The sequence below is a fragment of the Coregonus lavaretus genome (assembly GCF_964263955.1).
Source record: "Coregonus lavaretus genome assembly, chromosome: 29".
Classification (NCBI taxonomy): Eukaryota; Metazoa; Chordata; class Actinopteri; order Salmoniformes; family Salmonidae; genus Coregonus; species Coregonus lavaretus.
In genome coordinates, this window is record NC_140016.1 from 34,176,303 (window position 1) to 34,189,785 (window position 13,483).

Consider the following 13,483-nt stretch of genomic DNA (forward strand, 5'->3'; position numbering starts at 1 on the left):
TGAATTTTGGCCCATTCCTCCTGACAGAGCTGTTGTAACTGAGTCAGGTTTGTATGCCTCCTTGCTCGCACACGCTTTTTCAGTACTGCCCACAAATGTTCTATAGGATTGAGGTCAGGGCTTTGTGATGGCCAATCCAATACCTTGACTTTATTGTCCTTAAGCCATTTTGCCACAACTTTGGAAGTATGCTTGAGGTCATTGTCCATTTGGAAGACCCATTTGCGACCAAGCTTTAACTTCCTGACTGATGTCTTGAGATGTTGCTTCAATATATCCACATAATATTCCTTCCTCATGATGCCATCTATTTTGTGAAGTGCACCAGTCCCTCCTGCAGCAAAGCACCCCCACAGCATGATGCTGCCACCCCTGTGCTTCACGGTTGGGATTGTGTTCTTCTGCTTGCAAGGCACCTCATTTTTCCTCCAAACATAACAATGGTCATTATGGCCAAACAGTTCTATTTTTGTTTAATCAGACCAGAGGACATTTCTCCAAAAAGTACAATCTTTGTCCCCATGTGCAGTTGCAAACCGTAGTCTGGCTTTTGTATGGCGGTTTTGGAGCAGTGGCTTCTTCCTTGCTGTGCGGCCTTTCAGGTTATGTCGATATAGGACTCGTTTTACTGTGGATATAGATACTTTTGTACCTGTTTCCTCCAGCATCTTCACAAGGTCCTTTGCTGTTGTTCTGGGATTGATTTGCACTTTTCGCACCAAAGTACGTTCATCTCTAGGAGACAGAACGCGTCTCCTTCCTTTCTGAGCGGTATGATGGCTGCGTGGTCCCATGATGTTTATACTTGCTTACTATTGTTTGTACAGATGAACATGGTACCTTCAGGCATTTGGAAATTGCTCCCAAGGATGAACCAGGCTTGTTGAGGTCTACAAAAAAAAAATCCTGAGGTCTTGGCTGATTTTTTTTTATTTTCCCATGATGTCAAGCAAAGAGGCTGTAATTATTTATGCATAGTCACTTTAACTCTACCCACATGTACATATTACCTCAACTAGCCGGTGCCCCCGCACATTGACTCTGCACCGGTACCCCCCTGTATATATAGCCTCCCTACTGTTATTTTATTTAACTTCTGCTCTTTTTTTCTCAACACTTTTTTGTTGTTGTTTTATTTTACTTTTTTTTAATAAAAAAATTAATGCATTGTTGGTTAAGGGCTGTAAGTAAGCATTTCACTGTAATGTCTACACCTGTTGTATTCGGCGCATGTGACCAATACAATTTGATTTGATTTGAAGAGGCACTGAGTTTGAAGGTAGGCCTTGAAATACATCAGCAGGTACACCTCCAATTGACTCAAATGATGTCAATTAGCCTATCAGAAGCTTCTAAAGCCATGACATCATTTTCTAGAATTTTCCAAGCTGTTTAAAGGCACAGTCAATTTAGTGACCCACTGGAATTGTGATACAGTGAATTATAAGTGAAATAATCTGTCTGTAAACAATTGTTGGAAAAATTACTTGTGTCATGCACAAAGTACATGTCCTAACCATCTTACCAAAACGATAGTTTGTTAATAAGAAATTTGTGGAGTGGTTGAAAAACGAGATTTAATGACTCCAACCTAAGTGTATGTAAACTTCCGAATTCAACTGTATGTATTGGGCTAAGGGGACTAGGCAACCGGATATAAGATAAACAGAGTAGCAGCAGCGTGCATGTGCAGAGTCAGTATAAACGATTTTATCCATGGTGCTTTACTAACAGTCATATTTTCCCCTTATGGCACACCCAATACAACGAATTCTCGTGGGATCCTGGAGACAATGAGTCTGTATGTGGCCCATGTTAGCTGCGCTCCAAATTCGCTACAAACAACCTGCTGGTAGTTCATGCATGGACAACAGGAGTCGCAAAACGCAAAAGAGTTGCATCTGGTGTGATATCTACACATTTGCTGCAGTTCAAAACGTTTGAAACTAGATATGTTCAACGGTATTATTTGATATAATTAATACAGCCCACAAGTCAAATTTACTAGAGCGTCTGCTAACTACGCGGAACTGAAGAGCATTGTGCTGCATGTTTCAAGGGGGACCTGTTTACAGTCGCACGGACCCAATCATTTCCCGTTTCTGAACTCAAGCATAAACAACGCTGTGTGGCCTATATAGTAGATTAGGTAGTTAGTTTATTCGTCACCTACCTATCGAATTTAGGCTGTTCGCATTAGCGGACATAAAACACGTTAGCTATGCCTCTGTCTGATCAAGAACAGAGAGGCCCCAGAAGACGACGACGGAGCCGATCTGGCAGCGGCAGTCGATCTCGCGACTCCAGTCCAGTCTTTGGGCCCATGCCCAAGGGCCCCAGATATGAAGAAGAGCTTAAACCTCCTCGAATGTCCGAGAGGGAAAGAGAAATGAGAGAGAGAAATGCCAAAAGGTTTCGTACGGAAAACCCCCGCAGTCGTTCTAAGTCTCGAGAGAGGTACAGTAACCACAGCTGGTCGGATCAGCGAGGTGGCGGCGCTGGCAGATACGGAGGTGGTGGCGGCAGGAATGATTACTACGAACGGGATGATGCTCAACGCCAGAGACAAGACGCCTTCATCTCCAGGTAAATGGCGTTCGCAAGTTAATTAGTTACCACCTTGTCTCAGCTGTTTAGACCTATTTATGCACAGCTAACTACAGTCGTGGTCAAAAGGTTTGAGAATGACAAGTATTGGTCTTCACAAAGGTTGCTGCTTCAGTGTTTTTAGATATTTGTCAGATGTTACTATGGTACACTGAAGTATAATTACAAGCATTCCAAGTGTCAAAGGCTTTTATTGACAATTACATTAAGTTTATGCAAAGAGTCAATATTTGCAGTGTTCTTTTTCAAGACCTCTGCAATCCGCCCTGGCATACTGTCAATTAACTTCTGGGCCACATCCTGACTGATGGCTGCCCATTCTTGCATAATCAATGCTTGGAGTTTGTCAATTTGTGGGTTTTTGTTTGTCCACCCGCCTCTTGAGGATCGACCACAAGTTCTCAATGGGATTAAGGTCTGGGGAGTTTCCTGGCCATGGACCCAAAATGTCGATGTTTTGTTCCCCGAGCCACTTAGTTATCACTTTTGCCTTATGGCAAGGTGCTCCATCATGCTGGAAAAGGCATTGTTCGTCACCAAACTGTTCTTGGATGGTTGGGAGAAGTTGCTCTCGGAGGATGTGTTGGTACCATTCTTTATTCATGGCTGTGTTGTTAGGCAAAATTGTGAGTGAGCCCACTCCCTTGGCTGAGAAGCAACCCCACACATGAATGGTCTCAGGATGCTTTACTGTTGATATGACACAGGACTGATGGTAGCGCTCACCTTGTCTTCTCCGGACAAGCTTTTTTCCGGATGCCCCAAACAATCGGAAAGGGGATTCAGATAAAATTACTTTACCCCAGTCCTCAGCAGTACAATCCCTGTACCTTTTGCAGAATATCAGTCTGTCCCTGATGTTTTTCCTGGAGAGAAGTGGCTTCCTCGCTGCCCTTCTTAACACCAGGCCATCCTCCAAAGGTCTTCGCCTCACTGTGCGTGCAGATGCACTCACACCTGCCTGCTGCCATTCCTGAGCAAGCTCTGCACTGGTGGTGCCCCGATCCCGCAGCTGAATCAACTTTAGGAGACGGTCCTGGCACTTGCTGGACTTTCTTGGGCGCCCTGAAGCCTTCTTCACAACAATTGAACCTCTCTCCTTGAAGTTCTTGATGATCCGATAAATGGTTGATTTAGGTGCAATCTTACTAGCAGCAATATCCTTGCCTGTGATGCCCTTTTTGTGCAACGCAATGATGACGGCATGTGTTTCCTTGCAGGTAACCATGGTTAACAGAGGAAGAACAATGATTTCAAGCACCACCCTCCTTTTAAAGCTTCCAGTCTGTTATTCTAACTCAATCAGCATCACAGAGTGATCTCCAGCCGTGTCCTCGTCAACACTCTCACCTGTGTTAACGAGAGAATCACTGACATGTCAGCTGGTCCTTTTGTGGCAGGGCTGAAATGCAGTGGAAATGTTTTTTGGGGATTAAGTTTTCATGGCAAAGAGGGACTTTGCAGTTAATTGCAATTCATCTGATCACTCTTCATAACATTCTGGAGTATAAGCAAATTGCCATCATAAAAACTGAGGCAGCAGACTTTGTGAAAATTAATATTTGTGTCATTCTCAAAACATTTGACCACGACTGTAGTATCAGTGCAAATGCAACACTTAACCCACACTAGATAGCTAACGACAAATTGTTTCAAGGATTTGTGAAGTCCTGTTTAAATTGAGCCAAAGCAGAGATGACCTCCTGGGCTGCAGATTGTTGGCTTTTGTTCCAGCCCAAGATGCCTATACACCTGACTCAACCAATCACAGCCTTGATCATTTGATTCAGGTGTGTTAACTCTGGACTAAGTGGATTTCAGGCTATTGGTAATTGCACATCCTGTGCCTCTAGCCTAGGACAAAGATTGTCTATTATATTGACAAAATATTCGATTAGTTTATTAGTCACATGCACAGGGTCGCAGATGTAATTGCAGGGTACAGTGAAATTCTTAAGTTATTCGAGCGACCACTAACAATGGAAATACATGTCCTCAAAGATGGAAGGGAGGCGAGATCTTCTTCTATGGTAAATTGGCGATCGCACAATTTAATGTGCATCCGCCACCTACTGTGCGGGATGGAAACAGGATTCCCCAAAATTGAACAAAATACCAACAAAAAAAACGACCAAAAAAATAATAAAAACTAAACTAAATCAAACAACCTTTCTGTTAAAAATCAAATAGATCTGACACCTACACAGGCTCAAGGGGAGCCTGGGAGGGTGGGTCTTCCGGCGCCAGTACCCCTTGCAAGTCTTCAGATGTAAAATCCTTAAATCCCCAAAACTTTTCTGCCACAATAATGTCCAGTTTCTTAGACTTCTTTGAGACTTGTGCTGTACAGTTTAACTGTCAATGAACGCCACAAAATCCACCGTTTTAACACACAGGGTATCTTTTGACTGGCAGCAAACATTTATTAGACGCTGTGGTGCATCCACTACCATATCTTCACTAGCATCACTTGTTTTCTCAATTATTTTAATCGCCTCTGCATAGGAGATTCGATTGACCGCTCAAAGTTTTGCCAACTCAATCTCCTTCACCCTTACAGGGCACTCCAGGAACTCGGGGATCATGATCCCAATCACAATTGCAACACCGTCGTCATTCTACACACCGTTCTTCAATATACTCTGTCTGTCTGCACACACTTCAAACATGGCCAAATCCTTTACAATTCTTACACTGCAATGGTTTGGGGACGAAAGCTCTTACAGCGTATCTTACATAACCAAGCTTCACATGCGTAGGTATTTGCTCTTTATCAAAAAACAACAGGACCGACAGACTTTCTTCTTTTTCTCCATTCACCCAGCAGGTCAGACGCCGGGCACCAACCACACCAGGAATTTTCTTCAGGTATTCAACCTGAACATCCGTCGTCACCCCTAAGATGACTCCTTTGACGGGTGCTCTACTCCGAAGTTCAAAACACAACTTCTGTTGTTCTGATTCTTTTGAGGCTCACTGCAATCTTCCTCTGTTCTTCAGAAATACAATTAATCAAAATAAGACCATTCCTGGTCACTCTGATAGACTCCACTTCTCCCAGCGCATACTTCACAATTTTCGACACCTCAAACGGGTTTCCCACATATGCATCCTTACTCAACAAACACATCCCAACAACAAGCGATTCATTATCATTCATACACAAATCTTCCACTCCAATTCTAAACAATTTCCTTTTTGTTCCAGTTTTCGCTACTACTGTTGTCCATTCAGAACATTCGTCTTCACCAACTTTGCTTGACGCGCTGCTTGATCCGACCTCAACATCCACTTCTGCCATCTTTGTCCTGAACGGGAACCGTAGTCCCAGGAGGCGAGATGAGGTGGGACCATTCTCGCCAATGAGAGGGCAGATAGTGTGAACAACAGGCCATAGAGATCGATAGAGGAATGATCTTTGCAGTACATTTTCTGCTTCTTCATTAGCTGATTGCACCGAACTCATAGGAATCCTCACCCAGTTGACTACTTTAAATGGTGGAAGCCCTCAATGGTAATGTCCATGCTAAAACAGGTTATATCCATGATGAATCCTATCCATCTCTATGACAACAGGCACAACTCCAATATAAAGTAGTTTTTGGGTAAGTTGCGAAGTGCCACGTGAGTCCACTTGTATCAGTATATTTGTAACAACCTAACCATTACGAAACTTCTATTAGATCAAATAAGCCTCACATAGCAAGTTAGCAATTACATTTTTTGACCACCATACAAAAAATCCTCACTTCGTGGGCTTGTTTTTGTGGACAGATTTTGGGCGGAGAAAAACCTCTAGCTTCGCCTCTTCCTCTGCCTAGGGCTACGATTGGTCATCACTCAATTGGTCACAAGGTTTAATGTATTTCTTGTATATTTCTAATGATATGAATTTCATTCCAGGCGGCTACAAGAGAGGGAGAGAATTGGTGAACTTGGATCACCTGAGGTCTGGGGCTATTCACCAAGAGTAATGGCACCAGAGTAAGTAATTATCATGCATCTGATCTGACTAATCAAGTACAAGAGTTCCAAGAGTTGGGCTATACACACCAACTATCAAATTATCCACGTTTAGATCATTTTGTGTCCTTTTTCAATAAGCTCTGATGAACATACCCCAGTTGAAGAGGATGTGAAAAACAGCAGCTCAGATTCAAGCTCATCAGGTGAGTATGCTGAATTAGCCTTTTATAATGAAAGTCTGTGTTCTCAGTTAGCCTACATCTGACTGAATGACATGCATTGACTAGTCAAGAACAAAGTGTAAACTGGGCATACTATATTACGTAGTAAGTCAAATGTATGTTCTGATTACACCCTTGAATTGGCGAGAGATCAAGACAAGTGCACTATAATTCATAGATGATAAGAAGAAGAAAAAGAAGAGGAGGAAATCCAAAAAGAAGAAGAACAAGAAACACTCCAATGACAGCGAGTCAGAATCGGACTCTGGTGGTGAGAAATGTTTCACCTTAAAAAAATGTTCAATTCAATTACAAAGGCTGCTTGTCCGGCTAAGTTTATTTCACCCTCTAATTTAGTTTTCTTTCAGGTGAGGAAGTTAAAAAGAAGAAAAAGAAGAAGAGCAAAAAGTAAGTTCACTCACGTCTACTTCCTACCTCTAGTCAACCGTCCATAACGAATACATGACATACCTATACACTACAGCGTTTTCCTCAACCGTGTTTTGGCTTCTCCTCATAGGTCAAAGAAGTCCAAGAAGAGGAAGGCGAAGAAGAACCGCAAGCAGTCAGCGAGCGACTCCAGCAGTGACGGGTCGGAGGAGGAGGATGCCAACGGGGATCTGTGGGTGGAGAGGACCTGCATCGACGAACACATGGTGGGCCCTGAGGCCCCACTCACCCACCTGTCCCAGGACGACAAGCCTCTCGAGTGAGTATCTCTTTACATAGAAGGATCTTTCTTACATTCAAGAATATGACCCAAGTTTGAGTCTGTCGCTTGGTACAACTTGCTTCCACATTTTGTCAGGATATTACCACACTATATTCGGCTTTTAAAATGCAGGTCTATTCTTTTATTTTTTATTATCAATAATAACAATAATAATATCAATGAATAGCCAAATGATTTACATACCGTTTCCCCCTAGTTTTGGTCATGCACTGCTGCCAGGTGAGGGTGCTGCTATGGCAGAGTATGTGAAAGCAGGCAAGCGTATCCCAAGAAGAGGTGAAATCGGGTTGACCAGCGACGAAATCGCAACCTTTGAGATGTCTGGCTTCGTGATGAGCGGTAGCAGGTACATTAGTACTCTTCTGTTTACATTTTGACGTTTCAAATATTTCATATTTTACACATTTGGTTGACTGCTTTGTAACGCTCATTGCAATTTTGTAACCCCCAGACATCGTCGTATGGAGGCTGTGCGTCTGAGAAAGGAAAACCAGATCTACAGTGCTGATGAAAAGAGAGCCCTGGCATCTTTCAACCAGGAGGAAAGGAGAAAGAGGGAGAGCAAAATCCTCTCCAGCTTCAGAGAAATGGTGTACAGGAAAACTAAAGGCAAAGAGGAGAAATGAACCATTTTGTTTCTCTCCTTTCAGAACTTTAAGCTTCGGAGACCGTTTTTTACCAACATTATCTTTCGTTGTGTTTAGTTTCCAATCGTTTCATGATTTGATAATGTACTTTCTTTCCTCTTTGTATTGGGAATTAAGCCTATATTTCAAGCATCTCTGACACAGTGGACTATTTTGTTTATGTAGAAAGTAGTCAGAAAGTGAATATTGGAAAGTGCTTGTTTTTCTGGGGTCACAAAGCAAACACACGAATGGACCAGGCAGCTATACTTAGTGTATAGAGCCATTTTGTATTATGCTATTACTATATTGTGCATCCCAACAAATCAAATCCAATCCATCCCTGAACCTATTGATGTAACTTTTAATGTTGGAAATGTGCATGTAAAATCACAGGTTACATGTTCAGAATTAATAAATCATTTTAAAATAGTGGGGTTTTATGCTTTATTTAATAGGTAAATTGAGTTGTTTGATTTTCTCTGGGAAATGCATTTGAGATATATTGGTTATTATATTCTACCTTGATTTAATATGGTTCACCTTTTTATTATTCTAAACATTGATGCCAGGAAACTGATGCCAGGGAGATAGTACAAATAGTCTCTAGACTGGAAGAATTGTAATTCTTTGGCACAATGTGCTTTAGGAAGCGGAAGGAAATTGGGGTCAATATAGCAATGAGGGTTTGTTTAAATGCAAGCTTCCAACCATCTCTTGTCTAAGTATCCTACTGTTTTGTTAGCTGCAGCCCAACTGCTGGTAAAGGCCTAGCACTGAAAATCAAACCAAGCCATTCATCTTGTAAACAACATTCAAATGTCTGGTGGTAGGAGACCGGTTCATAGTTTTACCCTACTACAACCTATTTTGTTTAGCTATATTTCTACAGAAGTGCATCTCTGTACATAAGACACTGGTGGTATTGCATTTCAAGGAAACCATAAGGCACACACCCTCCTCATCTCAAACAATTTTTGATTTCTTTATTTAAACTTGATTTGATCAGGGAGTCATTCTGAGACCAAGGTCTCGTTTACAGATGAGCCCTGAATTGCAGAAATTACAGAAAATACACACATCAAAATATAAATACAAAATGCAAGCAGAAAGAAAAACATGGCCATAAAAAACAAACACATTCATCAGTAATAAGGTCCTCAAACAGCTTTCTGAAATGCCCTAGAGGCACCATAACATCAGATTTAAGGACATTTTGAACATTGTTCCACAAATATGAACTAAAAGCTGATTTACCTAACTCAGATACCAAAGGAATTTCCAGAGTTAGCCATCCCTGAGACCGGGTGTGGTAACTCATGTCTAAAGTCTAGTAAAGATGTTAGGTACAGTGGGACTTTTTGTAAAAGAGCTTTATAAATGAAAACATTGTGTTGAGTACTAAAACTGACTTTAATTAAGTGGCAGCCATAGTCTAGGACCGATAGGAACGTCTACTGAATAATCTGCTTTCTACTATTTAGCGAGAGGCATGACCTATTTCTATACAAGTAACCCATTTTTATTCTCCGCTTCTTAACTCATGAATATGCTTTTTAAAAGACAGCTTTTCCTCAATCCAGATGCCCAGATATTTGTAAGCAGGGACACAATCAATATGGACACCATCCAAAGTACATTTTACATTTCTACTCATTTAGCAGACGCTCTTATCCAGAGCGACTTACAGGAGCAATTAGGGTTAAGTGCCTTGCTCAAGGGCAAATCGACAGATTTTTCACCTAGTCAGCTCGGGGATTAGAACCAGCGACCTTTCGGTTACTGGCACAACGCTCTTAACCACTAAGCTACCTGCCGCCCCGGCATATACTTCAATCATCAGAGTTATTTTATGCGCTCTATAGAACAACATATACTTAGTTTTACCTGCATGCAATACTAATTTCAGGTCAATAAAGTTTTTATGTAATACAATGAAGGCAGACTGTAGTTCAGAGACAGCCTGGTCAACCGTGGGGGCAATAGCATACACAACAGTATCATCGGCATACCAGTGCAGGTAAAACTTTTTTTTTTACAGACAAATCAATATTGTTAATGTAAACAGTAAAAAGTACAGGACCCAGAATCGACCCCTGCGGGACACCTTTCATAATATCCAGGAAACCTGATTTAACACCATCAGTAGATACACATTGAGTTCTATCTGTCAAGTAATTTTTAAACCAGTTACATGCAGCCTGGTCTAGGCCAATTGAGGAAAGCCTCTGAATTAGCAGTGAGTGAGCAACAATATCAAAGGCCTTTGACAGGTCAATGAAGAGGGCAGCACAATGTTGCCTTTTATCCATACAGTTAACCACATCATTTATAACTAGGGATGCAGCAGAGATAGTGCTATGACCTGGTCTAAAACCCGACTGATGTACATTTAGAATACATTCAAAGATAAGAAAGCTCTTAGCTGAGAATTAATCAAGGTTTCTAATATTTTAGCTAGGCAAGAAAGTTTAGAAATAGGGAGATAATTATTTAGGTGACAAGGGTCACCACCTTGGGAAGGGGGAGTACATGGGCCACCTTCCAAACCTTGGGGATAGTACCAGATATAATTGTCAGGTAAAAAATATGGGTTAATGATTCAGCAATCGGGGGCAGAGAGCTGCAGCAAATATGGATCTAGCATATCAGCCCCAGTGAAGGAATCTAGCACATCACAGGTAGTAAACTGTTGAAATGAAAACAAAGATTCACTAGAAGTTGACGGGTTAACCGCCAAGTCAGCGAGAGGCTGGCAGAGGGAAGAGCAGTCGATTGACCAGGGTCAATTAAACCACAGTTTCTCTAAAATAAAAATCCTGCCGAGATAAAATTATGATTAGAAGCATCACTTATCCCATTCTTCTCAGTTATGATGCCAGAGTCAGACAGAACTTGCTTAGGCTGGGAAGAAGAGGAATTTGTACACTTCAGTGCATTTACTGTTTTTCTCAATTTTGAAGGATCGCCAGCAGAGATGGAGCTTAAAAGGTAGCTTGATTAAGCTTTCTTAATCGAGATAGTACATCCCAGCAACAAATAAATGTGTATTCTGGTTTATGGACACATCTACAACCTTGGGAACAGAAATATTTAAGGGACGCCATGAAATTAGATTTTACATATATGGACACTCTTTCCCCTTTTTGTAATCTGTCACATCTAAATACATTATAATCATTTACAGTGGGGAGAACAAGTATTTGATACACTGCCGATTTTGCAGGTTTTCCTACTTACAAAGCATGTAGAGGTCTGTAATTTTTATCATAGGTACACTTCAACTGTGAGAGATGGAATCTAAAACAAAAATCCAGAAAATCACATTGTATGATTTTTAAGTAATTCATTTTCATTTTATTGCATGACATAAGTATTTGATCACCTACCAACCAGTTAGAATTCCGGCTCTCACAGACCTGTTAGTTTTTCTTTAAGAAGCCCTCCTGTTCTCCACTCATTACCTGTATTAACTGCACCTGTTTGAACTCGTTACCTGTATAAAAGACACCTGTCCACACACTCAATCAAACAGACTCCAACCTATCCACAATGGCCAAGACCAGAGAGCTGTGTAAGGACATCAGGGATAAAATTGTAGACCTGCACAAGGCTGGGATGGGCTACAGGACAATAGGCAAGCAACTGTTGGCGCAATTATTAGAAAATGGAAGAAGTTCAAGATGACGGTCAATCACCCTCGGTCTGGGGCTCCATGCAAGATCTCACCTCGTGGGGCATCAATGATCATGAGGAAGGTGAGGGATCAGCCCAGAACTACACGGCAGGACCTGGTCAATGACCTGAAGAGAGCTGGGACCAGTCTCAAAGAAAACCATTAGTAACACACTACGCCGTCATGGATTAAAATCCTGCAGTGCACGCAAGGTCCCCCTGCTCAAGCCAGCGCATGTCCAGGCCCGTCTGAAGTTTGCCAATGACCATCTGGATGATCCAGAGTAGGAATGGGAGAAGGTCATGTGGTCTGATGAGACAAAAATATAGCTTTTTGGTCTAAACTCCACTCGCCGTGTTTGGAGGAAGAAGAGGGATGAGTACAACCCCAAGAACACCATCCCAACCGTGAAGCATGGAGGTGGAAACATCATTCTTTGGGGATGCTTTTCTGCAAAGGGGACAGGACGACTGCACCGTATTGAGGGGAGGATGGATGGGGCCATGTATCGCGAGATCTTGGCCAACAACCTCCTTCCCTCAGTAAGAGCATTGAAGATGGGTCGTGGCTGGGTCTTCCAGCATGACAACGACCCGAAACACACAGCCAGGGCAACTAAGGAGTGGCTCCGTAAGAAGCATCTCAAGGTCCTGGAGTGGCCTAGCCAGTCTCCAGACCTGAACCCAATAGAAAATCTTTGGAGGGAGCTGAAAGTCCGTATTGCCCAGCGACAGCCCCGAAACCTGAAGGATCTGGAGAAGGTCTGTATGGAGGAGTGGGCCAAAATCCCTGCTGCAGTGTGTGCAAACCTGGTCAAGACCTACAGGAAACGTATGATCTCTGTAATTGCAAACAAAGGTTTCTGTACCAAATATTAAGTTCTGCTTTTCTGATGTATCAAATACTTATGTCATGCAATAAAATGCAAATGAATTACTTAAAAATCATACAATGTGATTTTCTGGATTTTTGTTTTAGATTCCGTCTCTCACAGTTGAAGTGCACCTATGATAAAAATTACAGACCTCTACATGCTTTGTAAGTAGGAAAACCTGCAAAATCGGCAGTGTATCAAATACTTGTTCTCCCCACTGTACTTCAATGTCTTTATCAGAGACAGAACCATTTAATCATGTTTCCGAGAGAACAAGAATGTCAGGACACGATTCCTGTCAAAGGTTTTAAATCATACTTCGCACATGTAGGTGCATTAGCCTACAAGATTTACAGTTAGAGGGGGTATTCAGCTCATTCCCATAAGAGCTAACAGGCATAGGGTCATCTGCAGCTATTTGTTGAGTGAGCTGAGTCTTTGCCAAGGTCCCTGGCCAACCACGTGAGAGCAGAGCAGACTGAGCATTTGACATACCTCCATCAAGTCGCTGGATACAGGGGCTGGGGCGGGAACTGGGTGAGCAGTGTTGGCAGAGCTCAGTCTACCCGGATGAAGCTCCCTCCAAAGGGATGGAGCTGCTGCAGAAGACTGGAGTGGCTGCCGATGCTCCATTCTAGGTGTGCACAGGAGGCCTTGGTGTGGCTCCTGTTGCAGGGTTGGGGCTGCCATGGGGGGCAGGACTGTCCCCAGCCTGTACTGGGGATGGGAGTAGGGAGGGTAATCAAAACTAGCCTGGGAGGGAGGTTGTGGGGGGAATTG

General features: G+C 42.4%; 1 protein-coding gene across 1 annotated transcript; it reads left to right on the top strand.

The window, feature by feature from the left end:
- The first annotated feature begins 2,087 nt into the window (after nucleotides 1-2,087).
- Nucleotides 2,088-8,585, top strand: LOC311104763 (NKAP-like protein). Its single transcript, XM_084146664.1, has 8 exons — nucleotides 2,088-2,586; nucleotides 6,511-6,591; nucleotides 6,712-6,776; nucleotides 6,973-7,065; nucleotides 7,163-7,202; nucleotides 7,315-7,503; nucleotides 7,724-7,873; nucleotides 7,979-8,585. The coding sequence occupies exons 1-8, from the start codon at nucleotides 2,222-2,224 to the stop codon at nucleotides 8,151-8,153; spliced, it is 1,158 nt and encodes a 385-aa protein (XP_084002790.1). The 5' UTR covers nucleotides 2,088-2,221; the 3' UTR covers nucleotides 8,154-8,585.
- The last annotated feature ends 4,898 nt before the right edge of the window (nucleotides 8,586-13,483 follow it).